The sequence below is a fragment of the Venturia canescens genome, chromosome 1 (genome assembly GCF_019457755.1).
Source record: "Venturia canescens isolate UGA chromosome 1, ASM1945775v1, whole genome shotgun sequence".
In the NCBI taxonomy this organism is placed as follows: Eukaryota; Metazoa; Arthropoda; class Insecta; order Hymenoptera; family Ichneumonidae; genus Venturia; species Venturia canescens.
The window spans coordinates 33093480-33119830 of record NC_057421.1 but is presented as its reverse complement, the minus strand read 5'-3'; the positions used below and the strand labels follow the sequence as shown (position 1 = coordinate 33119830).

General features: G+C 40.3%; 1 protein-coding gene across 1 annotated transcript; it reads left to right on the top strand.

Annotated features, from left to right (window-relative positions):
- The first annotated feature begins 2041 nt into the window (after positions 1-2041).
- On the top strand, positions 2042-25500 carry Pdk1 (Phosphoinositide-dependent kinase 1). Its single transcript, XM_043414730.1, has 4 exons — positions 2042-2748; positions 18894-19148; positions 19252-20769; positions 21047-25500. The coding sequence occupies exons 2-4, from the start codon at positions 18963-18965 to the stop codon at positions 21158-21160; spliced, it is 1818 nt and encodes a 605-aa protein (XP_043270665.1). The 5' UTR covers positions 2042-2748; positions 18894-18962; the 3' UTR covers positions 21161-25500.
- Positions 25501-26351: the final 851 nt, after the last annotated feature.

The following is a 26351-nucleotide window of genomic DNA, read 5'->3' as shown; positions in this document are numbered from 1 at the left end:
CCGACCGGATGCACCACCAGAATGGGAATGCACGACGAGGCAACGAAAAGGAGTGAGGAAGATGGAAAAAAGGCGAAGAAGTGACGCTGCATGCCTATGCGTATGTGTGAGTCAATACGCGCATTTATGTTTGTGAGAGCGCGCGTTGAGTCCGTTACTCGGATATCGGGGTATTTCCCAGAACGCGCCTATAAACAAACAAGCATAGGAAGAAGGGCCCTGGCGGAGGAGCGAGCGAGAGAGTTGTACGACCAAGTCTCGACGCTTCATGGCAAATGGTGCGTCCGTATAGCAGCAGCGATGTGCGAGAGAGGGAGAGAGCGAGAGCAAGGCGAGCGCGCGCGAACAAGCCGTGAGCAACCATGCTGCTACGCTTGCTCTTGCTTGCGGCGGCCCCACCTCAACGATCCGGGAATTCTCGTAGCGGGGGAAGTTTCTGGCGCCTCCGTTGACTCGCATTCACCTCGCATTCTATCAAGTACAGGCTACATCTCGGTTCTCCCACTAGCCTCGCACTTTGACTCCTCGTGCGCGCGCATCCAATTTCTGTAGATACGAATATCTTTCTCCCACCGCTCGTCACACCGTGTACCGTGTCTGCCCCCCTTCTTTTCACCCCACTTTCGTGAGAGAGTTCGGGCGCGGTACACGGCGCCTTTTCCCCTCATTCGGTGATTCACCCGACAGATTACCGAGAAGTTACGCCGGAAAAGGCGGCAACCCCGACCAACAACGACGACGGCTTGCTTCGTTGGTTAAGGTTGCAGCGGAGTCTCTCGCGTTCTGTGCAATCCTTCCATCTCTCTCACCTTTCCCTCCGCCCTCTTTCTCGTTCTGTCTCTTTTACCCTTTGCCTCACATTTCGTCTCTCGCGGCGCCAGAGCAACTTTTCAGATACGTTTATTATGCTCGAGCGACTCAACCTCTTCAACGATTCTCGTTAATATTTTATTAATACCCTCTCGCTACGGAAAAACAAAACAAAAATACACGTTGACTCATGCAGACGCCCTACGCATTTTCGTCGGCGTCCCCGCGCATCTCTCTATTCCTCTCGCTCCTGCTTCTCCTTCGATCATTTCATCCTATACTGTACACCTGTCTCTGCACTCTGCACTGTCTTTGACTCCTCGCGCGTACGATCGAAGGTTGCTGATCCGATAAGCACTCTCGTATTCGCTCGGTCTAACGATAGGAATGTTTGTATTCGGGTCAATGTTGTTTTTCATTTTATTACGATGTTGTCGCACCGCTCGAATCTGATATAACTCGCTTGACTTTTATCTACAGAGGAGATTAAAATCGGATGATTTTTTTGTTCAAGTTTCTCCACAGTTATTCGATGAGTGAAACCCCAGACGTTAATTTTCCCGACGATCTGCGATCGTGTTTTTTACTATCTACATTCAAATCAATGGAACAAACAAAATCAATAATTGAAAAGGAATTGGGCTTTTTAAAAAATCAATCGAAAAATTGTCGTTTTCCAATTCGTCGCAAGTGTTTTTTATGGAAAAAAAAAAAAATTGTGTACAACGAACTTTGCCCACTCGTCGTTGAAGAAAATTTTATTAGCGAGCCGCGCCGGGGCAATAAATGGCTCAACAATTCCAAAAGGTTTTTTTTAAGAGCACGGGAAGTGCTCATCTTCGCGACGACTACATTACGTTCTTATAAATGGGATTAAGGGCGTGCGGTAAAATAACCGCACCGCACCAAGTGTTTCCTTTGCGCGCGTTCTCTCTCTTTCTCTCTCTCTCTCTCCCCCTCCCCCTCCCTTTTTCCGTCTTTCCCTTTCTCTCGAGTGAAGGGGAAATATTTTTGTTCCCCTCTCCACTTTGCGTGTTAGTTTACGAAACGGTCGATGTGGAGGGATAGCCGATTGGATGGTGGTGGATGAAGGAATGAGGATAGTGGGGCGGGAGGGGGGGGGGGGGGAAGCCGATTGTCGCAAGAAGACGGGGCGGAAGTGGCCACTACGGAGGGGATAGAGTGTGGTGGGAGAAAAGCGCGGGTAACCATTCTGGATGGATCGGTCGCGGAATTCAGTAAACGAACGAGTCTCGGTGGTTACGGATGAAAAAACATTCACGCTTATATAATATAAATATATCAATACACATATTTATGTGCCCATATATATAAACATATAAAAATATTTTAGATGTAATTTGAAATAGTCTCTCAAAGTTCGTGGTTCTCACTTTCACCGGAGAAAGTACTCGATATAATTCGACTCGGTAAACGCCATCGATAAAAATTAAAATCACTCAAAACAACAACAACAACAAGACTGAGGCTAGGCAATTGACAAACAAAACGAGTTCGATTGCTGGCGTTGTGAGAGTACACAAGAAAAACACGAATACATGGGAATTAGTGTATTTGTAAATAGATAAATCGCGACCACTCAATCTAATTTGATGAACATATGAAAGCTACGAAGTAGACAATTTTTTGTTTTGTTTTGTTTTGTTTTTTTTTTCTTTTTCTTTTTTATTTCGTTCTCTTTGCTTAGTGAAATATTAACGTGTAACAAAGACAAATTAAATTTAATATTAACGAAACAAGGAAACAGAAACTGAAAGACTAGTGAAATATCGACATCCCAAGAGTTTTTGTTTTCGTTCGGTTAAGAAAACATTCGGTTCCCATCAACAGTGGCTTTAATCAATCAAACTGGATTCCAACAAGCAGTACGTGTCGCGATTATATCGCGGCTATCGGAGACTCAAGAAATTATTTAAGGTAAAGGAATCTTGAAAAATATTGCATATCCGCTTTATGTTACGTCATCGATCGTCTCGATACTTTTATTATTATTTCCCTCTTGCTCCTTATTCCGTCTCACCCCGTATAATAACTTTACCGATCCAACTACAATGTCAATGGTACATCTGATAGTGATGGTGCAACTAATAGTTGCATTGCGTGAAACTACGCAATAATAAAGTGAGATAGAGAGAGAGAGAGAGAAATATTTTTCTTTAAAAAGTGGGTAATTCAATCTCTTTTTTTTTCAATAAGACGATCGAAATTTTCGAAAAATATGATTACATGCCGAATTTTTCGCGGGAATTGTTTTAACTTTGCGCTGATTATCTTGATTGAGGCGTAAACACTGACACGAGCGGAATACTTGTGAACGAGAAAACATCGTTTTCGTCGATAATCCATAAAACAAAACAAGCAAACAAGCTTTGTCGAGTGGTTCACAGGGACTTTCCCCCCCCCCCCTCCCCCTCCCTTCTCCTTATCGTTCGCGATAAAAATGAAATGGGTGATGAAAACAAAACAACAACAACCGTATTTTTTTTGGCAAATGGTCGACGACGCGTATTCACCAAGCTATAGATAGGACTTGACTGATAAAAAATTTATTGGTCATTCTGTCGTAAACATGGGGTTCCGGAACGGAATATTTCAGGGAAAAAAATGAGCTTGATCAAAGTTCGAGCTGGAATAAATTTTCCAGTACTGAGTAAACAACAATTTAAAAGAATTTTCAGTAAGTTCGCGAAACATCAGAACAGGAACGAGCCACAAAAATGTTTTTCGATTTCATTACGAAACAATAATATGTTAGACCTAATTCATTCCGATTTTGATGTAGCATTGAATGAAAAATTTCTGAAGCGAGGAAAATCGAAGTTGAGATTAACCGAGTTATTTGGGTTTTTAGTAAAATTCAATAAATCGAAGAGTGAGCTGAAATCTCCTTTTTCCCGTCCCGAAGTTCCGATCTGTTTGTAATGAGCTAGCTGAGCGATGGCAATGTTCATTCAATAAAAAAGAGAGAAAAGTGAAAAACGCTTTTTAGAGGGTTTGAAAAATAGTTGAAGCGTCGTTCGGGACGTTTTTTCGGCCATACATCGAGACGGAGAGACGCACGCGCGCCTGGCATCTGTATATAGAGACAGGCAAAGTCCCTCTCCAGTTTTGTTTGAGGAATTTCTCGCGCGCGCACATCGACCTTTCGCCGTTAGCCTCGGGGGAACCCGGTCGGCGCGGTCTCTCTTTCCGTCTCTCTCTCTCTCTCTCTCATTCCCCTCGTTCGGTTTTTCTTTTTCACTTTCACGAGGGTAAGTGAGCGCGAAGCCGCCGACCGACGAGAGATCGAGAAAAAAAGAGCTCGTCTGGAATGTCTCTTGTATAGGCTCCAAAATTCTCCGATCTCGTGGCTCTTGGAATTTGCGACGTATACTTCTGTCTCTCTTTCTTCCTCCCTGTCCCTGTCCTTCGTTCTTCCGAGACAGGCTATGAATAATTTACGTTTCACGGATTTGAATTCAGATAAATTCGCGTGTACACGTATCCTACGCGTTCTAAGACTTCTCCCAGCCCCCCTTATTTCTCATCTTTTTATACCCGCACACGTACACCCGGGGGCCTGCTGTGACGTCTACGGTCCATCAGCGTCGCAGAGCTAACGTCCAAAGCAATTAAAAATGACAGCGTATTGAAAACAACGGATAACTAATATTTCGAAAATTTCTTCATCGAACGCTCTCGTCGAGTTTCATTTATTTTCGTGGTCTTTCGCCCGTCCATGTTCTTTACAATCCGAAACGTCCTCGGTCACTCAAATCCATCAATTATCGCCTGCCGCATTCCGATCTATTTCGTTCCCCTCTTGCGCAGCACATTGATGCAAACTGCATTCAAGCTCCCTCGCGCTCTCTCCGTCTCTCCCCATCCTCGTTCTTCGAGATTGAGGTCGCAGTCAGATCCCTTCGAGCGGTTTCACCACACCAACACTACTGTTTCTACTATTATGTCAATATGCCCACTACTGCTGCTTTTTTCATTGAAATTCTACGAAGCTTTTTTATAATACCCTCCGTGCTCGACAGAGCAAAGTCTCTTGTTTCTTCTCGGTTCGTACCTGTCTAACGAAACATCTGCCGGTAAACACACAGCAAATCTGTATATAATCTTGGCTTTCGATGTATGTACGTAGTACTCACTCGCACCCTCTCAACTTTGCAACGTTTCGTCATTCGAGGGCACGAAAAATCTCAATGGAACGAGATAGAGAGACGGAGATACGGAGAAAATAGTACGGCGACGCCGAAGTTTACAACGTTCGAGTCCAACGAAATTAAGGAAAAACACATTTTACGTTGAGCCATTTTTTTATTTCACCAAGTATCGATCAGCTTGAAAAACTACGAATTGCAAATTCGACAGGGAACGAAATTGGAGAATTACTCAAATTTTCTCTTATTCTTTTTCAATTTCCTCCCTGCACACCGTTTAGTTATTCCTTATCCAATTATGCAAGCGTAGAAAAACAGGAACGTTGACGAATCGTAGATTTCTGGAATGATTTATCGTCACTGGATCCAGAGATTACGATTTTTCTGTAGTTTACCTCTGTAGATCTACACAAATATCTTTGTTCCACCTGGGTTTAGCCAATTTTTTTTTCCCCAAAATAAAGACTGCAAAATCCAAGTGGATTCGTTACCGTCTCGTTTTTCTATTTATACTATGACAGTGCATAGAAAACTTGACGTATTCAGTGATGAATGACGCTGAAGTTTCCAACGTTGGAGTCCAACGAAATGATCGAAAAAAACTCTTCAATAATTCCAGCAATTCTCCTATTTTGTTCCCTGCCAAATTTGCGATTCGTAGTTTTTCAAGCTGCACCAACGATTCGTGAAATAAACAATTGGTGAATTAAAAACGTTTTTTTCGTTCATTTCGTTGGACTCCAACGTTGGAAACTTCAGCGTCGTCAGTGATGAAAATAAAATTAAAATAGATGGCGCATAGAGCAAAAAATCACGAAATAATGATATTTAAAAAATGTAGACTTTGAAAAGACTCGGAATGCCGCTTTTAAATGAGTAATATTAAAAAAAAAAAAAAAAAAAAAAAAATCTGTAAAATTCGATAACGGAACGGCAGCGCGGCCGGAAACGAAAATAGCGACGCTTTTCGTTCTAATACCAACTGTCAATCGCAGCACGCAGAATAGGCTTGAAAACAATCGATAGAAAATAACGCCTGGTTCGTTAAACGACGGTCCGGCGCCGATAGACGTCGAGTTTTTATCAAAACCAGGCCCGAAGGCCTGCTCTTCGTCGTAGTTTATCTAATCTTCGGACATTTGTTCGGACAATGATGTAACGAAGTTGAAAATTCATTAGAAAAACTAAAATGTCACGTTCTTTTTCTCATGGATCGACGAGACTGAGATATCGCTTGAAATTGAAGCTCGAAAGGCCGAAAGAGTCCGAAATTATTGGAAACTCGGAGAATTCGTTAACGCTCGTAGCGCGCGTAAACCTGACGGTGTTTAACACACGTGCACGCATGCTTGGACCGTTCTAAGAAAGCAAATATTTTGAAAGCGACCAGCAAGCGGGAGAGGACTCGAGCGACCTTTCGACTGACTCTCTATCTTAATCTTCTTCCCCATTACTTTTCCTTCTCGCCACTGTTGTAACGCTCTGTTGTGGATGGAATCTTCTCACGCTTATCAAAGGCCTCACCGACAGGTCCGTGTGCAGTATGTAAATACGCAAACTGCAATCTGCAATAACATTGTTCGGTTGACTAAGCTCCAGAATTAGCATCTTCTTTGCGCGTGTAAAATTTTTCAATCATACGATTTTGTAAATCGTTCGACGAATAATTAAGTACCGTTACGCGAAGAGCTCGTCAAACGTGAGAATTAACGTGACCCGATTCTTGCTGGTACGTTTCGTTTTTTATTTTTTCTTTGTTTATCTTTTTTTTCGATCTTCAATCTCACTCCATTAGACTGACCAATATTATTTCTCATCTTATACACAACGTTTGTGCTCACTATCGCGATCGAGGATCCTTAAAAAATCTCTCCGAGCTTTATTTTATAGTCGTCGAGCAGTTTTCTCGAAAGCAGAGAAAGCTTGAGACGCGCACGACGCTCAAGTTTGCGACGTTGCGGACTCCGACCAAATGATCTTAAAAACTCTCCAATAATTTCAGTAATTCTCCAATTTCGTTTCATGACGAATTTGCAATTCGTACTCTTTCAACCTGCACCCGATGCTTCGTGAAATAAAAAATTGGCCAACCAAAATGCTTTTTTCGTTAATTTCGTTGGACTCTAACGTTGCGGACTTAAACAACGTCGTTTAAGGATATATTGCACAGGCGATACAATGTTGCCATGCTAAACCATGCTAAAAACATAAAAAAATTCAAAATGATCAGAATTTTATAAAATTTGGTGAACATATTCTTTAGTGCCAAATTTGACAATACAAATTTTTTAAGATTTTTCTTCTGTACAGTTATCGAGTAATTGATCACTAAATTTCACGTGTATAAGCATAGCGTTTCCATATATATAGGTATACATTCCGGGCATAAGAAATCTGCTTTAATGCGTAATTACTCGATAACTAAACAGAAGAAAATTTTGAAAAAATTTGTGTTTTCGGACTTGATGTTGAAGAACATTATCACCAAATTTGATCAATTTCTAATTATTTCGACTTTTGTATGATTCACCCTTAAGATACTGAGAATATCCGTAACAGATCGTATCGTGAATGACCAACGCAGCGCCACGATATTATGTAATATGCAAATTTTCGTTTTGCCCCCTCCCCACTCCCGGAGTAAACACTCACACGTGGCACTCCGTGTATACTGTAATATGTAAATGGGCCATTGGAGTGCGCATACGAGAGACCACCATGGCGGGGACAATGAATGTCGGATCGTTATCATTAGTGAACGGGGAAAACTCCTTCGCACACCGTAGTCCTCTCGCACTCGCAACGTCAGCCTGCGTGCATTAATGCATGCTCCTACGAATATTTCACAAAGAAAAGTCACCTCGGGAACTCGTACGAGCTCGTTCTTTTATCTACACGATACTCTTGTGCATCGTAACAATTTTATTTTCAATTGGTCTATTTTAAGTTCGACGTCGTCGCTCGATACTTTAAACGCTGTGATGCGAAGTCTTCAACGTCGGAGTCCAACGAAATTAACGAAAATAACATTTCTGATTGACCAATTTTTTATTTCACGAATCATCGGTGCAGACTGCAGATAAACTACGAATTGGAAACTAGGCAGGTCAAAAAATTGGAGAATTAGTGGAATTATGGGAGAATTTTTTTTTTTTTAGCTCATTTCGTTGGACTCGAACGTTAAAAATTTCAACGTCATCCAACAAATCGGTATATCAAGGCCTTGGGCTGTCGTTGGAAGGCTGAATTCTTTACTGAACAACCGCGTGCCAAGTGACCTTTCTCACACGTTTCGTTGATTTTCAGCAGGATTTTTGCACGAAAAAAAAGCACACTTTTCGGACGACGCTTAAGTTTGCAACGTTGGAGTCCAATGAAATGAAGAAAAAAAAACATTTGTAATTAACCTATTTATTTATTTCACGAAGTATCGATGCAGGTTGAAAAACTACAAACTGCAAATTCGACAGGGAACGAAATTGGAGAATTACTAGAATTATTGGAGAGTTTTTTTTATCATTTCGTTGGACTCCAACGTTGCAAACTTCAGCGTCATCTTTTCGGTTAACTCCGGAAAATACTGTACGAAGAAAAAGTGTAGAAACAATGAAGATAGACTCCACGTGCCTTCAATAAAAATATCTCTCGTTTCGGTGTTCAAAGCTACCCGGATAGCGAGTTCGTTCAACCGATTCTTCTTGGATTATTTACGTTATGCAAACTCACGATCCGAGAACACAAAAAGTTCTTTTCGGTTGGAACAATAAGAGCGCAATAGTCTAACGAAGTTGTGGTCGATACTTGCATGATTTATTACAACACGTGCTCGCGTCGTATCATCAAAAGTATGACCTTGTGATTAACGAAAGTATAAATGAACCGAAAAGTTGGAGCACGTTTTTCCGAAACGCGGTAGAAAATATTGTAACAAGGTCGTGGTCAATAGCCGAATATAATTTATTCACACGCGTGTTTGACTCCGCTTGACAAAATTAATTCTGTAACGTGTGCGCACGCTAAAGTTTCAAATGGAGACCGAGAAATGAGAGCGTGCTCCAGAAACTAACCAGAGTTCTCGAAGTTTATGGACTGAGAAAAAAATCCATTGGAACAACGAAATGTGGCATTACGGGGTGCCAATGAAATATACGATCATCACAAGCAGGTTAAAACTGCGGATTCATTCAAGCAGATAACATCAATTGTTATTGAATCAACAATTTTTTTTCCCAGTGCAAATTTAACGAACTCGAGTACAAATAACTGATTTTAAATTCCAGTAAAGTAGAAGTGCATGCCGAGTAGATTGACGACGCTGAAGTTCCCAACGTTGGAGTCCAACGAAATGAACGGAAAAAACGTTTGTAATTCACCGTTCAATTTTTTATTTCACGAATCGTTGGTGCAGCTTGAAAAACTACGAATCGCAAATTTGGCAGGGAACAAAATAGGAGAATTACTGGAATTAATGGAGAGTTTTTTTCGATCATTTCGTTGGACTCCAACGTCGGAAACTTCAGCGTCATGTTGCTAATATTTTCAGGTCAGGTTATCGGATATTTAATAAAGTATTGAAAATTAATACGCGGGAGCTTACGGAGACGCCGTCATCGCCACATTTCTATTCAATAGTTCAAATATTAAATAATTCTAAATTCCTGATACAAACTGTCTCAAAGATAGAAAAAAAATGTAATTTATAAAAATGTCAGAAGCAGAAGCTTTTCCGATTTCTCAAAGTTTCGGAATCGGTCGAAATTTCAAGTGGCCCAATAAGCGCCACGAAAAAATACGCTCATGCGAAAGGAATGGCTTAATGCACTGAAGAATCCCTCCCGTTGCATGAAATTAGTTATTTTTTCACGACGACTCGATTCTTTGATCATTCCTCAGTCCAATATTGTTTATTATTTTTTTAAGAAACCTGACACACCAACGTTAGTCGAAAGAACGCGAAGTTTGTGAATTCGCATATAGTAACGAATGATTCTGCAAGGGTTCAGGATTTTTGAGTAACATCGTCATCCCGATTTGTACTTCCACTGAACGGAGAAAACGTTGAAGCTTTGATGAGCACGTGCGCCGATCGTCGTTACACACACACACACACACACACACACACACACGCACACACACACACACACGGACAGACGAGCAAAGAGAGAGCGAGAGAGGCAGATGAAAAGAATACCATAGAGGGGGGAGAAGAGGCTCGAACGCGAGTTTCATCGTCTGCCAACGCAAAACATCCCATTCACGAACAAAAGTGCTCCATCTCTCTTGGTTCACTTACGATCGCGACGCTAACGCCCTCTCTGAGAGGCATTTCATGTGGGGTCGATGAAGGTTTTTCTCGCCGTCGTCGCAGCCGCCGCCTGCGCGTACGGGGAACAAAATATCAAAATAGATCCTTTCTGTTGCTAACCTACAAGTTGCATGCTGCCGCGACGAAGCAAGCTCGGTAAAACATCAAGCAGTCGACACCGGAAGGATCACTCGTTTATTGTTGATATCAGTAATGAAGAAATAACGCTGCTGATATCGATCGGAAAATAGCGGTAATTATTTCAAATATCCGGCGTCAGAAAATTATCGACGAAGACGAGAAATCGGGGCTAAATAACGACTCGAAGGGGCTCCGGTGTGTACGCGCGGATATGTTGGATGAGTTCGTTCACACGGAGCGGACTGTAAGGAGATACGAGATATATCGGTAGAAATATAAACTCGCAGACACATCAGTAACGAGAAGAAGGAGAGAGAGGGAGTGAGTGAGTTAGCGAAAAGAGATGCTAAAATTAGAATGCTCGTTGGAATTTGTGTTGGAAGTTGAGTATATATAGTGCTCAGTCACTGTACAGTTTGGTCTACAAGATACAACTTTATTTGATATTGCAGTGTTTGTATGTGTGCGGCGGGATTGAAAATAAGAAAAAAAAAAAAGCTCCTGCGATTGCGCTGAAAATAGTTTGTGGACATCGGAGGTCGGAAAATATTTCATTCGAGAACTGCACGTGGCGCATTAAACCGTACTTTTCCATTTTCATGGACTAGTTTTCAGTGTCAATACTTTCACCTGATAAACGCAGTTTTAACGGTAAATCTTTGCTAACCGGGCAATTTTTTTTCGTCGTCGATAAATCTCGAGGTTTTTTTTTTTCAACGAGTAGAGCGAGGCTTCGCAACGCGTTTTGTAATTGGGTGAAACTCGAAAGAAAAGCGCATTTTTTTCGGATGAAAGATCGGGTCAAGGGGATGACGCTGAAGTTTCCAACGTTGGAGTCCAACGAAATGATCGAAAGAAACTCTCCAATAATTCCAGTAATTTCTCTATTTTGTTCTCTGCCAAATTCGCGATTCGTAGTTTTTCAAGGTGCACCAACGATTCGTGAAATAAAAAATTGAATGGTGAATTACAAACGTTTTTTTCGTTCATTTCGTTGGACTCCAACGTTGGAAACTTCAGCGTCGTTCAAGGGGCCATCAGAAATAATGGTAAACTGGTCAAAATATAAATGAGATGCGAAGAAAAAGCCGGCCATATCGCGTCATAGAGCAAAGTGTTGCTCCCAATGCTTCGTCTCCTCTCGAAGAGGAGGGCATCTCGCTCGCTGCTCGTATATAGCTTCTCGGGGGAATGACGCCATAGCGTCGCAAGAGAGGTCGATGTACCGACACGCATGGTTGTTGATGGCTTGCCCTGTAAATGGGCTGAGAGAGCCAGAGAATGGGAGGAAAAAATAGAGGGAGAGAGAAAGCGAAAAGGAAAATGAGAAAGGGGAACCGAGAGGAAAGACCCGTCTCTTCCTTTCGCTCTCTTAAGGAATGACAGTCTCGTCGTGAACATATATATATGTACACGACGAACCCTCTACACCCATGAGAGGTCGTTCCACTGTCTCTCGATCCTCCCCCTCCCCGGCTATTTCTTTTCCCTTTCTCTCTCTCTCTCTCTCTCTCTCTCTCTCTCTCTCTCTCTCTCTCTCTCTCTCTCTCTCTCTATGATTTCAAATGTACCATCGTGTAAAATAAATACACAACGATTCGGTGTGCGTGTGTCCCAGGCTATTTTTAGGATCCCCCTCTATAAAAAATGTCTCCTTACTCCTGAGACCTCTCCCACCTTCCAAATATATGGGGGATTTGAATTTTACGATTAGCATTAGACTGATAGAGGCTGATTCACAATGAAACATCGATCGCGCACCGATCACGCATTATCGAAATGTTACTAGCCCGAGTAATTTAGCTGAGGTCTAATTATCATCAATCATGCAAAGTAGGTCGATGAGAGAGGCTCGTGATGACCAACCACGAGAGTAAACATAGCCTTAAAAGGGTGACAACGCGTACGCACCCCGCCCGCTTTCACAGGACTAAAAAAACAACTCCCAGGCGATGTTTAGGCTCGTAATTTTTTTGTCAAATGTCACACGACGTATCGACCTCCTGCTCTGGGACGCCCTGTACAGACCACAACTGTTACACAGCTGTTTCTACATTTTCGTCACGATACATCGCGCGCACTATGTTGTACTTCGTAGTCCGTACGGACGAGATAGACATTTGAGTGTACGCAAGGGTATGTGTGAGGGGAATGATCGATGAACGCGCGTGTCAAGGGCCCGAGCAAATTGACGCGTTGCGTGCATGTATATCCTCCCGTAGTAGCTCTCGGAGCTTCCCGTCCGTGTCTTCGCCCTCTCGCTACACGCATACAAACATCCGTACACACCTCATTTCTCATTTAACTCCGGAGGACCAACGCGCTTACTCTTTCGTCTTCCAAATTCCATTCTTTGAGGTAGGAGTCGCACGACAATCGATATTAGACGAACTCGTGATTTTTAAATTATATCATTTTTACGCGATAAACTTTCATACGGCTAAAGGATTTACTAGGTTACCGAAGATTATATCAAGAAATTTACGATCAAAAATAGAAATATAACACGCGGCATCTTATGAGAAACCCATCACGCCACCAACAATATGATTGCAGAATTCATTTCCTTATCGATTAGATACAGTTTATGTTGAAATTGCTCCTCATAGATTATATTATAAAGATTCCAATGTGACCATAAAAATATAGGGCCATCGACTCATTCGAAGAAAATTTTTTAAGGAGGGTGGCTACATTCGTCAATATGATAAGAAATTGATCAAATTTGGTAATAATGTTCTTCAACATCAAGTGCGAAGGCACCATTTTTTTCAAAATTTTCTTCTCCTTAGTTATCGAGTAATTACGCATTAAAGCAGATTTCTTATGCCCGGAATGAAACGCTATGCTTATACACGTGAACTTCAGTGATCAATTACTCGATAACTGTACAGAAGAAAAATCTTAAAAATTTTGTATCGTCAAATTTGGCACTAAAGAATATGTTCACCAAATTTTATCAAATTCTTATCATTTTGAAATTTTTAATGTATTTAACATGGTTCAGCATACCAAAATTCTATCGTCGCTATCCACTCTCCTTAAATAATCTCGATGAAAACTCAGAAAATGGCAGGAGATCGACTGCCATGAAGTGGCGCGATATACTTGGCAACGTTAAGAATGTATACGTATGTGTATACTTTTCGTGATAGCCGGCGAGTTTGGAGGCTAGGATATCTTTCGATTGTCAGGTGAGAAGAGAACCGATATATATATATATATATATATATACGAATATATTGAAAAACCGAGTGAAATAAGCAATCATAAGATATTTCTAATCATAAATTATTAAATATGATCTTGTATAAATTTATGACGCTGAAGTTTCCGACGTTGGAGTCCAACGAAATGATCGAAAGAAACTCTCCAATAATTCCAGTAATTTCTCTATTTTGTTCTCTGCCAAATTTGCGATTCGTAGTTTTTCAAGCTGCACCAACGATTCGTGAAATAAAAAATTGGTGAATTACAAACGTTTTTTTCGTTCATTTCGTTGGACTCCAACGTTGGAAACTTCAGCGTCGTATAAATTTATACGAATACAGTTTAAATTGCCCTAAGGTTTATTCAATACAGAAAACCTTTCTTATAACCTATTTTATTTCGACGATTAATAAATAGTCATTTGACGATAGAGTCGCGCGACTCTTACCTTAACTCGCTTTCCTCATTATTTTCCTCTCTCTCCGATTCGCAGCGAAAAACAATTGACTCTGTGTGGTTGGATTAAAAAATCCATTGTGTAAAGTGAGCACACGGGAAGCGGGAAAGAATTTAGGCGAAGCTCGTTTTCGAGTTGCGTTGGGCGAGTCCAAAAAACGATCGATCAATATTCATTTTTCCGAGTTTCTATTTTTCTTTAAATACCTTATTTTTTAATACCCACTTTCAACTTTTCTTTCTTAGGCAAGTTTTTCAAGGGATCCATCGCATCCATTTACTTCTATGATTCGTTACCATTTACTTTGAGAACACAGTTTCGAAGTGTTTTCTTTGTTTCCCTGGGCATTGTTATCGCCTATTCGAAAACTTCGATAAATTCTTTGTTCGGGGCTGTCCTTGCCACGTGTTTCCTCCGTTCCAGTATCACCGATTACACTCGGTGTCAGAGAACCGAAATGGGAAGCAATTGCAACCATTTACAAAATATTCTTCTTCCCCTGATATATCACTAATGTGTTTTCATACACACGCATGTATTTTCAAAGTTATTTTAGGCGCGAATGACCGTGGTATATTTACCACGAGGAGTCTATTTTGTTCTACATAAATTAAAATAGAGCCTGCCTACACGAATTTTATTAATGGACTACATTTTTTTGGGTTATGTGACGTAAAATGATTTGTTTTTATTGTTTCACAAACTTTTGTCGAATGATTTTCGTTTCTTATCGTTTTACACACTTATTGTCATACGCGCACACACAAACAAACAATATTATTTTTATTATTCATAAAAATTACACATCAAAGTGTCCAAGACTTACAAGTGTAGGATATTTTCAAATCGAGGATCTTTTGATTTCATACCATTTTATTTGTAACTTTGCGTGCTCTAAATTATAAGCGTTCGAGTCAGTAACTCGAATCGTTCGATCGAAACATACATGTGTGGAAAAGTGTTGTTTTCGACGTGATAAAATTAGATTCGATTTGAAAAAGCTCGATACAAAAATGCTGATGTACGTAATGGAAAATATTGTTGACACTGAAATGATGATGTTGACGACGATGAGCAGAATTCGAACGTTTTTTCCTCATGCCTCGATGATTTGTTTTTTCTTTTATGTCAATAATTATTTTCACTTTATCCTCATTCCGTATCGCTTCTTCAAAATATTTCGATCGGCAGACACGATCTACGTACTTCGAAGTAACTTTTTATCGACGAATCGTGTTGTCAAAACAGAAGCCTTGACATCCGTGATCTGATTTATGCTCGATATCTGAGGCCTGATGAATCTCAATTTGCGAATATATTCAAGGATTACCGAAAAACGCGTTGGTCTCATTGATCGCCCAGATCGAACGAGCGCGCCGAATACTCCCGAACAATTTTATCGCTCGCACACGCGAATCGACGAGTCATCAAACTTCATTACCGACGCGTCGCAAATTGACGTAATAACTAATTATCCCGAGCTATTACTTATACTCGCGCGATATTCATCGTGCGTCTCTCTCCTACCAAATGATCGAACAATAAACGTTATTGAGGACGAAAGGGCGTGAGAGAAAAAGGAGAACGCACCGTCGTCGAGATAAACGTTTTTTTTTCCTTTATAGTAGGAAAAGAAGGATGATTTTTTAATAAGCCAGACCAGACGTCTCTCAGTCCGTCAGACGTAGTCGTCGACGTCTGCAAATATCGTTTATCGAAAGTGAGAATTATCGTGTCGTGCGATGAGCATCGATGTCTTTCATACACGTATGTGTAGTTGAGCGTTAGAAATACTTACGTTCGCCTGTGTCTCTGCGTCGTCGTGCACGAAAAAAGCGCGCGATTTTTCACAGAAGGAACGTACAAACGAAGAGGGCCAAATTAAATAGAAACCGCCTCAGTTACAAATCGACGTTTTGGTGTTGTTGTTGCTGCTGCTGCTTTAAGGGGAGAAAAAATATCGCACAATCACTATTTTTCATTGTGACGAAATGAACGTACGTGCATCGAGTCAAGTTCACTGCAAAACAAAGGAATGAAACTTGGCGTGCACGAGAGTGTAACGGCCAAAGTATTTTTATGACGCTGAAGTTTGTAACGTTGAAGTCGAACGGGGTGAAGGAAAAAAAAGTGACTCTCAAATTTTCATTTCACTCGAACGTTGCAAAGTTCAGCGTCATATTTTTTTTTTTTCATATACGCGCGAGCGAGCATCGATGTGCTCCGCCGGCGTCTCTGGATGTTTGGAACGTTGAAGAAATGACGAGGGATTATTAAACTACACAACAACGAGTATCGAGAGACTCGTGATCGCGTCTGATTAGGACAGTATTTATAAAAGAGGAAAAAAAAAGTGGCGAAGCGAGCACGAGGAGAAGATGTAGGCACGAGGCAGTTGCCTCAATGCCAAACAGCTGTTGCTAGGCCAAAAACGGTGTAAACAAGCGAGCGAACAACAAACGAAAAATAAAAATAAGCTACGCCCGTGTATACTTCGTCCTTCTCATCGCGTGTTTCACAACAAGTAGGCTCGCGATCTTGAGCGTTCCTCCCGGACCGGAAGCAGCCTCAAACTCTCTTACTCTCATTTTTGCAGCCGAAATTTTTTTGTTATTGACCCCGTACTCGGTCCGGGACGATTTCGGCGGTGACGAATCGTCGTCGCGCCGTTGCTGTCATCGTTGTCGTCGTGTGCACGACCTTCGGCTCACACGCAAGAATACGAGCCTCAGCGCCGAGATACTCGACCAGCGAATTATCCAATTTAATATACCGGAATTGAGTAATCAATTCCCTTCCCCCGGGCCCTGCTTCCTCCGATAATTCTTCAAGCAAATAACGGAAGAAAAAAGCAATCGCGAGTCGCTGTGATCTTTGTGCCGGATATTTTTTCGTCGTCATCTCGCTTCGAATTCCTCGCGGTAAATGAGACAGCTCACGGGAAATCGTCAAAAGCAGGGACAGCTCTCGAAATGCAGTTTTCCATTCGCACTTTATTTTGCACAATCGCTTTCTATTTTCATTCTCAATTCTCTTATTACACCACCAAAAAAATCTCGTTCCCGTTTTGCGCGAATATAAAAATTCACGAATCTTTGCTGTTTAATATACTTTTCATATATACGTCTGTCTGGCGCCTCGCCTCCCCCCTCTTTAACACCGTCTGCTTGCCGCGGCAAGAGAGGAATCGAGCAAATATTTGCCCCAAGTCCCTGATCCACTTTGCAACAGACGGGACTCGGTATCAGTGCCAATATTTCCTACCAATACACCAAAACTTTTTACCCTATACACGGATCAGCGAAATTTCGTTCCTCACTGATACAACAAATTTGTATATGCCTTTTCCGAGCGTTGATGGGCCTCGGCTTCGGAAAATTGTCTTTCATTTTTTTTTCTTTAGCGAGGTCAGACTCGATATAAAAACACAAAAAATTGCTTTCAGCAGGGAACTTTGTCGAATTTCGTTATATAATAAACAGGAGCAGAACGTTTCGCTGTTCGTCTCGTCCTCATAGTTTTCAATATCGGTTCTCGGATCGAAATTACAAATATAAATGTAAATATATAATTGTAACTGATCGGAATTTCCGTACTTCGTGATGCAATAAAAATCTGAAAAAATTCAGCAACATTTGGAAAGTTATGAACTACAATTATCAATAATAATATTGCCCAAAAGTTATTAATAAATTGTTTAAATAAATAATTTTTTAACAATTTTACAGTACATCCTTGTTTTTTTTTTTTTTTACGAATCGAATGTGCGCATTTATCTGAATGCTCATGATTTTTTTTCAGAATTTTCGTGGATTATTGAAACTCCCTTTTTTAAATTTTTTAAGTGGCTCCATTTGTACTTTTTTGATCCAGTAACCTCGAGACTTTTCAAAACTGATGGTAAATATGTCTTCTGAAACATATCCAAAATTCAAATTTTTAAAAATTTTTTCAAGAAGTTTCAAAAATCCACGAAAACTCTGAAAAAGTTCATGAGCATTCGAAAAAATACGCACATTTGATTCGTAAAAAAAAACAATAGGTCACCGCAAAATTATTGAATAATTGATTGTTTAAACAATTTGTTATTAACTTTTGGGCAATATTATTATTGATAATCGTTGTTCATAGCTTTCCAAATGTTGTTGAATTTTTTCAGATTTTTATTGCATCACGAAGTACGGAAATTCCAATCAGATATAATTTTTGGTCGAGCTATCCATCCAGTTATACCTTAAATCGCGCGTGAAATAATTGACGGTGAATGAATCTGTAAATTGTTCTGTATTCAGGCTGATAAAACTGGCGTAATAATGAAGAGACGACGACGACGAATGTTACAAATACGACACACGAGCAGCTCGTCCGTACGCCGGATAAATAATTGAAAACTTGGAATTCATTGGAGCTAAAAATACGCGAAACTATTGGTCAAACGCTTTTTTTTTTCTGCTGTCGTAGAGTGAAATTGTGTAAATGAGTGTAGTAGATGCACGAGTCTCGTAATATTGCTGTTGAAGCATGACTGTTATTTTCACTATCTTTCACAATAAGTTACGATACGATACGAAACTACGATAATAGGTCGCGAGACTCGCTTCTTAGGATCGTAAACAGTACTGACGAAGCAGAATATCGTAATAGAGGCTAATCGCAACTCCGATTCTGCTTCTTCACCGCAATTGTTTAGCGGCTCTGTCTATTACGCGTTTCAATATTGTTGTTCTCTTTGAATAAGTCTCCGTTGGTGGTCCTCTCTAATTTGGGATATTGGTTGTTTTTTTTTGTTTTCGTATAACAGCGGGTGGCGAATCAGGCGCTCACAGTTTCTCCGCAGCCTGGATTAACGGTGGAGGGGCCGGTGTCGAAAATGTCACCGCCGACGAATGACGTTACCAATGGCGTCGTCGTCGTCGTCGTCGCGTCGGACGAACTTACGCCTCGAGTTCCACCTACCGGAAGCCCGGCAATAATAACGACGTCGCTCGCTACTCACAAACGTACGCCCAAAGATTTCATCTTTGGGAAAGTGATCGGGGAGGGCAGCTTTTCGACCGTAAGTATAAACATTTTGTGGGGGAATTCGTTGCTTGCTGTGGAAGAAAATAATTTTTGGTGTCTAACGGATTTGTGGCATTTCGTTTGTTCGATTCTTGTAGGTTTACCTGGCGAAGGACATACACACGAGTCGGGAATACGCGATAAAAGTATGCGACAAGCGGTACATCATCAAAGAGAAAAAGATCGAGTACGTGAAACGAGAGAAGGAAGTATTGAACATGCTCTCCGGTGCGAAACACTCGTTCGTACGTTTGTTTTGCACCTTCCAAGATCTCGATCGTCTGTACTTTGTACTATCGTATGCGAAGAACGGTGAACTTTTGCCCTACATCAACAAGGTCGGTTCGTTCGATATCGAGTGTACGAAATTCTATTCCGCCGAAATACTTCGTGGTCTCGAATACCTCCACGGTTTGGGTATAATCCATCGTGATCTCAAGCCCGAAAACATTCTCCTTGACGAGAAGATGCATATCTTGATCACCGACTTTGGTAGCGCGAAAATCCTCAAAGAAGATCCAGCAGAGACGAGCCAGCAGAAAACGAATCAAAATTCGACCACCGCAACGGCAACGGCAACAGCAACAACAACAACAACAACCGCAACAGCGACGAACGTCGAAAAATCAGACGAGCCAAGACAAAGAAGAAATTCTTTCGTTGGCACCGCCCAGTACGTCTCACCCGAAATATTGACCAACAAATCAGCCAGTCGAGCGTCCGATCTTTGGGCCTTGGGTTGTATCGTTTATCAAATGGTCGCCGGATTACCGCCATTCCGATCAAGAAGCGAGTATCTCATATTCCAAAAGATCCTCAAACTCGATTACGAAATACCCGATGGCTTTTGTCCATTGGCGAAATCGTTGGTCAAGCAGCTGCTCGTCCTGGAGGCGAGCGAACGTTTGGGCGCGACGGACGAGCATGGCGCTGGTTATCCGGCCATAAGAGCCCACGAATTTTTCAAAGGCGTCGATTTCGAAACGCTTCATGAACAAACTCCACCACCGATTTATCCGTACTTGCCGGGTACCTCCGAACACGAGGAACTCAGATCGCACTATCGAGTGCCCGATCACCTCGAGCCCGGATTGGATGATCGTCAATTGACGAGATTGCTCGGTCTCGGGATTGCCGATGAATCTATTCCTGACAAGAGTCAATCTGCTACCAATAAAACAACTACGACGACGAGCAGCCACTCCAATGTTGCTACCGCCACCACCGCCACCACCACCACCACCAGCACCGCCGCCACCAGCACTGCCACTGTCACGAGCAATACCAACGTTTCCGTCACAAACAACCTGGAGAAACCATTCCGTAAAAGTACTACCGGAATTGCTGATCTTACCGAAGATGAAATTAAATCAAGACTCGAGAAACAACGCAGCAGCGATCCTTGGCACAGTTTTGTCGATGAAAATGTCATACTTAAACGTGGCTTCGTCAACAAACGGAAAGGTCTCTTTGCCAGAAGAAGAATGCTTCTGCTCACGACGGGTCCTCATCTCTATTACGTCGATCCCGTCAACATGGTACTCAAAGGTGAAATCCCCTGGAGTCCGGAACTCAGGGTTGAACCGAAAAATTTCAAGATCTTCTTCGTCCATACGGTGAGGAGCATTCCTTAATTCTCGCTATCAACTCGGTCGCGTCTTTTCTAAACTATTCAAGCAAGTATTGCTTCAAAATCGATATCACTTCGGCTCGATATTGAGCTTTCATGTCCCCAATTTGATTTATCAGTATTGTGATGGAAGTAGAAGCGAAGATTACTCATTTCGAATCTGACGTTGCTGTTCTGTTTTCATCTTAGCAGTTACAAAAAACGAGAACTTTGATTATCCACCAAAGTAGTAATAAAACGTATGTATTTTATTTTTTGTGCAGCCTAACAGAACGTATTATCTGGAAGAACCCGAAGGTTTTGCTCTGGAGTGGTGCCGAGCGATCGAAGAAATGCGGGTCCATTGTTACGGGCTCAGAGAAAAGATCGAGGGCTAAAGTGAAGAGAAAAACTTGATGATCGACGGAAGGAGGACTTTGCGATGAAAGGGAAGAGCCGCTGAAAAATATTTTTCAATAACCCCATTAAAGTAATTAATCTTGTTGGCCAAAAAGGAAGAAAAAGTTCGCAAGTGCAAAATCCATGGACGCACTTGTCAATTCGTTAGGAAATACAAAAACACAATAATATCTGTTTCTCACTTGGGTTATTTATGTAGAAAATTCTGATATTATTGTGTGAGAAAACAGAAGCAACTATCGAAATTATTGTACAGTGTATAGATTAGCAAAATGATTAGAAATCGGACGATGGAAACATTTAGCAAAAGTTATTTAGAGGCGATCCGTGACCATTTACGTCCGGCATTTGATCCTGGAATTAATTTAATTTGTTTAAGCCGAATGAAGGCTACGGCCAAGTATGACTCAAAGATTCCACCCATAGAAATTTCGGCGTCAGTTGCTCGCCGGACCCGTTGTCACAATTTTCAAAAATCCGAGACAAACCAACAGATTTGATCTATTATGAATTTTATCATCGACAATTGTCAAACTACTTTCAAAAAGTCAGTTTTATATGAAACGGGAAATCATAGAACCTCGAGTATCTCCTTCTCGAAACCGATTAAACAAATCTAATAGAGAAACATCGATTACGTTTCTTTCATTAGCGACAAAGGCTCCGGCGAGCTTGAAACTCACGACGTCATTGCTTCTCTCTCAATTAAGCTTGGAATCGGAATAAAAATCAGTACGATGCATTTTTTTCTGTCAAAACAAGAGACAACGTATTTAAAATGAGGAATGAATAGAAATACGGGAAAATAAAACGAGACGCAAAATGATTTTAATCCGTAACTTTTAGTGCTTTGGTTACGAGTCCGTGATTGCTTTAGTTAGTCAATATAGTCAAATTTGTTGGTAATTTTGTTTTTCCTTAATATCATTATTATCATTAGTATTATAATTATTATTATCCTTATTATCATTAGTAGGTCATGAATGTTATAAGTATCGATCGAAAAAGAAAGAGAGAACAAAAAATAGAATGCAACGCTGAACAAAGCTTTTCGCAGCTTTAAACCACGTCGCCTGAAGGTCTGTGGACTCGATTTTATTCTGACTTTCGGGTTCACTTGCCCCTTTTTATCTCTTCGTTCAAGTTTCTCGCGAATCCTTATCGTTTTGTTGTCTCGTTATATTTCGTCTTTCTTGTAAATAGTAGCATATAATAATGAAGAGAAAATAAAACGAAAGACAACGTCACGAGGGTTCGAAGAGCAGGCTTCGTTAACTATCTAATTATTAAGGATTATGTGTATAAGAATTTAGTCGTTCGGCAGCATTCTATTTTTTTTTCTTCATTTTTTTTCACTCTACTCGTAAGTGCAAAAATTCCCCTTTTCTGCCTTGCAGAAGCGCTCGCGGAATCGACCAAAAGCAAATGAGGGGTGTAGATCAAAAGTTTGTTTTTAAGTGTCGCGTATCGCTAGTGTCAATCTCGACGAAGGGGGGAAGCAATTGTAGATGATAGTGAAGATGGTGATGCCGCGAGAAGGACTCGTATGTTCGAGCACTTTGTGGCTCACTCCTAGGAAACAATCCTCGCGATTATCCGCGTGTTTTGTGCGTAACTATGGGTGTGGGTATGTGTGTGTGTATATGTTTATCTCCGATTTCGAGCAATTAATAAGCGAGTTCCTCAAATTTATTGCGTACACGATTTAGCGCCTTGTCAGTTATATTAATCGTTTTTATTTAATAATCGTTATTTATTCCATCATCGATAATCGCGGATTAGTTTATTACCATCATATTCAACTCTTAGGATAATTTAATGTTAATTAGTATGTAAAATTGAGACAAATGTTTGTTTTTTTCTTCGTTTAGAATACTATGCCTAAGTCAGATAAAACCTCGAACTTATTTAAATGTGGGGGGGGGGGGGGGAATTAAAAACATTCAATTTTAGCAGCCGCCTTAGAACATGCAAACTTCTGTTTACGTTTTTTCTTTTCAATTCTTTTTATGTTTGTTTCTTTTTGTTTATTTATTCATCGACGAGGTTCGGCCTTGTCATTTTTGTCACTAATTTATTATGTTCCGTATGTCCCCACATCGGTGTGCGTGCCTAATTCTGTTTGTGTGTGTGTGTGTGTGTGTGTAAGTGAGTGCATGTGACAAAGGGAATTTCAATATAATTTATTATTAATTATAAAATAAGCATCAAAAAGAAAAATATTCCTCGCGCACCGTTCAAATAGCACTCGATTACTATTCACTCTATTCTAGTTACTCGAAAGCTACTATTGCTATTGCTACAACTTAGCATCTATATTGCTATTCAATATTGACTTATCATTGCTAAGCTATTGTTGATGTGACAGGGATTTAAGAAAAAGGAAACAAACTTCACTGCGTCTTTTCTAAAGCTGCACGACTCTTGACTGTAATTCATCTCAAGCCACTATTCTACTTTCACTCTTTTTTCACTAATAACTGTCGCGCCTACCCTTCAGAAGTTACTACATTATTCATTTAACGATACGGAATTTAAGAGACCCATTGGAATATTGAGAAAAAAAATGAGGAGAAACGCTCACTTTGTACATAGTTTTCCGGTCATTGGTATTTGAACGATCTAGCGTCGAGCTGCCAAACTTTGTAATCTACACGCTTATTAGACACACGAATACTTAAAAACATATGCGTGCGAGAGTGCACATATTGAGACATTGAAAGTGAATATTGAAAAAAAAAAAAATGTATATAAATATTTGTTATGAATAAGCAGCGAGTAGAGCTCGATCTATTGAAACAAGAGAGACAGGAATTGAAAGTCGTTGACAGGAGCATTGTAACGTAACTTCTTTCATCGTTCACCATAAAATACGTATACAGGGTATCGATGCGAATTGTCGATTAAGTTGATGCAGTCGTTTTTTTTCGCTCCCGAGTGGCAAACACCGCGCCACCATTGTGAGAATTGTGTTTGTTCGAAAAAATCGTCTTCCCTCTTCCGTGAGGTTAGTCGATTGTTCCCGGTTGCCCAGTGGCTTTACCAAAATGACCGCTTTTGGCGGGCCACGAACGGTACGGGCGGACGACGGCAGTCTCCGAAAATTTCGAGAGCGCTATATAAACGTCAATCGACCGATGTGTTGACAGTTCGTTCGTTTGAATTATATTCAATAGTGAGAATCGAATGGACGAGAAAGATAACGTTATGAAAATGTTGACAACTGTTATTATTCTTTCATTATTCACAGACACACGCATATACACATTGAAAAAAGCACTCAATTCTGTTTTCTGTTTGTCGATTTCGCGCTCAAAACATATCGTCGTTACTGTATATAGGTTAATCGAAACTTCGCTGGGTCTACGTTTTAGGCAGACTTGAGCGAACTTTTGATCAACACAGTCACGTACGTGTTCCCTTTGGGTGTGTAGCTTTTCACATTTTTTTTTCTCAATTTTTCATCATGCTCGTATTTTCGAACGACGTTCACGCTTCAGAAAGATCCTTATGGTAACGAAAAACGAGTCTCTATTATCATTGTTATTTCCCATGTGTGGTCGGCCTTTCAACGTGTTCGAATATTCGATGTACATTCAATATATAAATTTGTATTGTATACAGAACGCATTGGTAATGTCAAATACTAGCCGAAAGTAAGTGCAGGAATATATGATAGTTAAACTAAAGAGAGAAAATGCAAACAAAGTGTAAGATTATTTTTAAGCGAATGCCAGAGTTGGATGTTTCAAAGATTTTTTTTGTTTTTGTTTTTGCCTATTATTATATATATCGAGCATGACTTATGGGTGCCCGAGTCCCAAAGTTGAAAAATAAAAAAATAAAAAGCAAATGAACAAAATTCCTAATTGTCGCTTCGACGCAAAATGGATGCTTCAACTATTGATCACAGTATTACTAAATGTACGTAGACACTTAAAAAATGGAACAGCAACGACAAATGAAACGCCCATACACTAAATTAAACACGAATGCGAAAAAATGAAAATCATTATGATAAATATAATCTGTATAATCGTAAGAGACTCCATTCATGGAAAAGATGGTTTTTAATTAAACAACCTCACCCGGCTCTCTTTACAGCGCTATGTAATAATAGAAATAGGAAGAGAATTTCATGTACAGCAAACCGAAAAATATCCACTGTATGCTATTCTTGCGAAAGAATTTCTTCGATGGATAAGACTCTGTAAATAGTAGTTAATTAGTGCCAAGCGTTGCAAATAAACAGCGCTAGTACCATTAACATCACATTTATTTATAAGTAAAATTTTCCGTATACCGGAAAAACAAAAAATCTTGCCTTTTGTTTATTTTCAAATCCTACCTTACATTCCTCTCATTTTTCGATATTCAAAATAGCATTGAACTTGTTTTTCATTGCTTCGATGATGCCGGCCTAGAATATTCAGATCTTATACTCGAATCAAAAAATGCTATGAAATGTCGGATTTACACTGTGCACATATGATGCACCGTTTCTTTGAATTTATCATCGATAGTAAGTTTATTTTTAGAATCTGATTTTACTTCTCTCAAGTATTTAATGATGCTTACAGAACTACGTTTTGTCCGCTTGGTTGCTATTTTCACATCTTCGAGTTTTAGATTGGATTTGCTGAGAACTTGGAGTTGACTCTTTGCACAAGTACTTCTAAACGACAAATGTAGAAGTCGAGTTATTCACAGTTTTTACAACTTCGAAAAATAACGATTTTCAGGTTGTACACCGAAAAATTCAAATCAAGCGACGCGATAGCGGCTCAGCGTCGGTCAGTGCGAGCCCCGTTCAACTCCTATATACGTGAATATACCAATTTATGGCGTCACAGCGTTTTTCAAACCATTCTGACGGATGAACCGTTGCAGTTAAGAAACTGAAAATTGGTGATGAGTTTTTTTTTCGATTTTATTACTTTCCTCGATATACTCGAGTAAATATAATTGTAACGTTATTTTGACAATGGATTTAGTCATAGGTTACGAGTTTTGACAGTAAAATTTCACTGCTGTCACCCAAGAAAATATTTTTTAATAAAAATCGTTGTTGAGGCCAATGCACTACTGTTTTTGTTAGGTATTGAAAACTTCTCTCAACTGTCGTAATTATAATTATCTTGTACTTGAACAATAAGATGAATTCTGTAG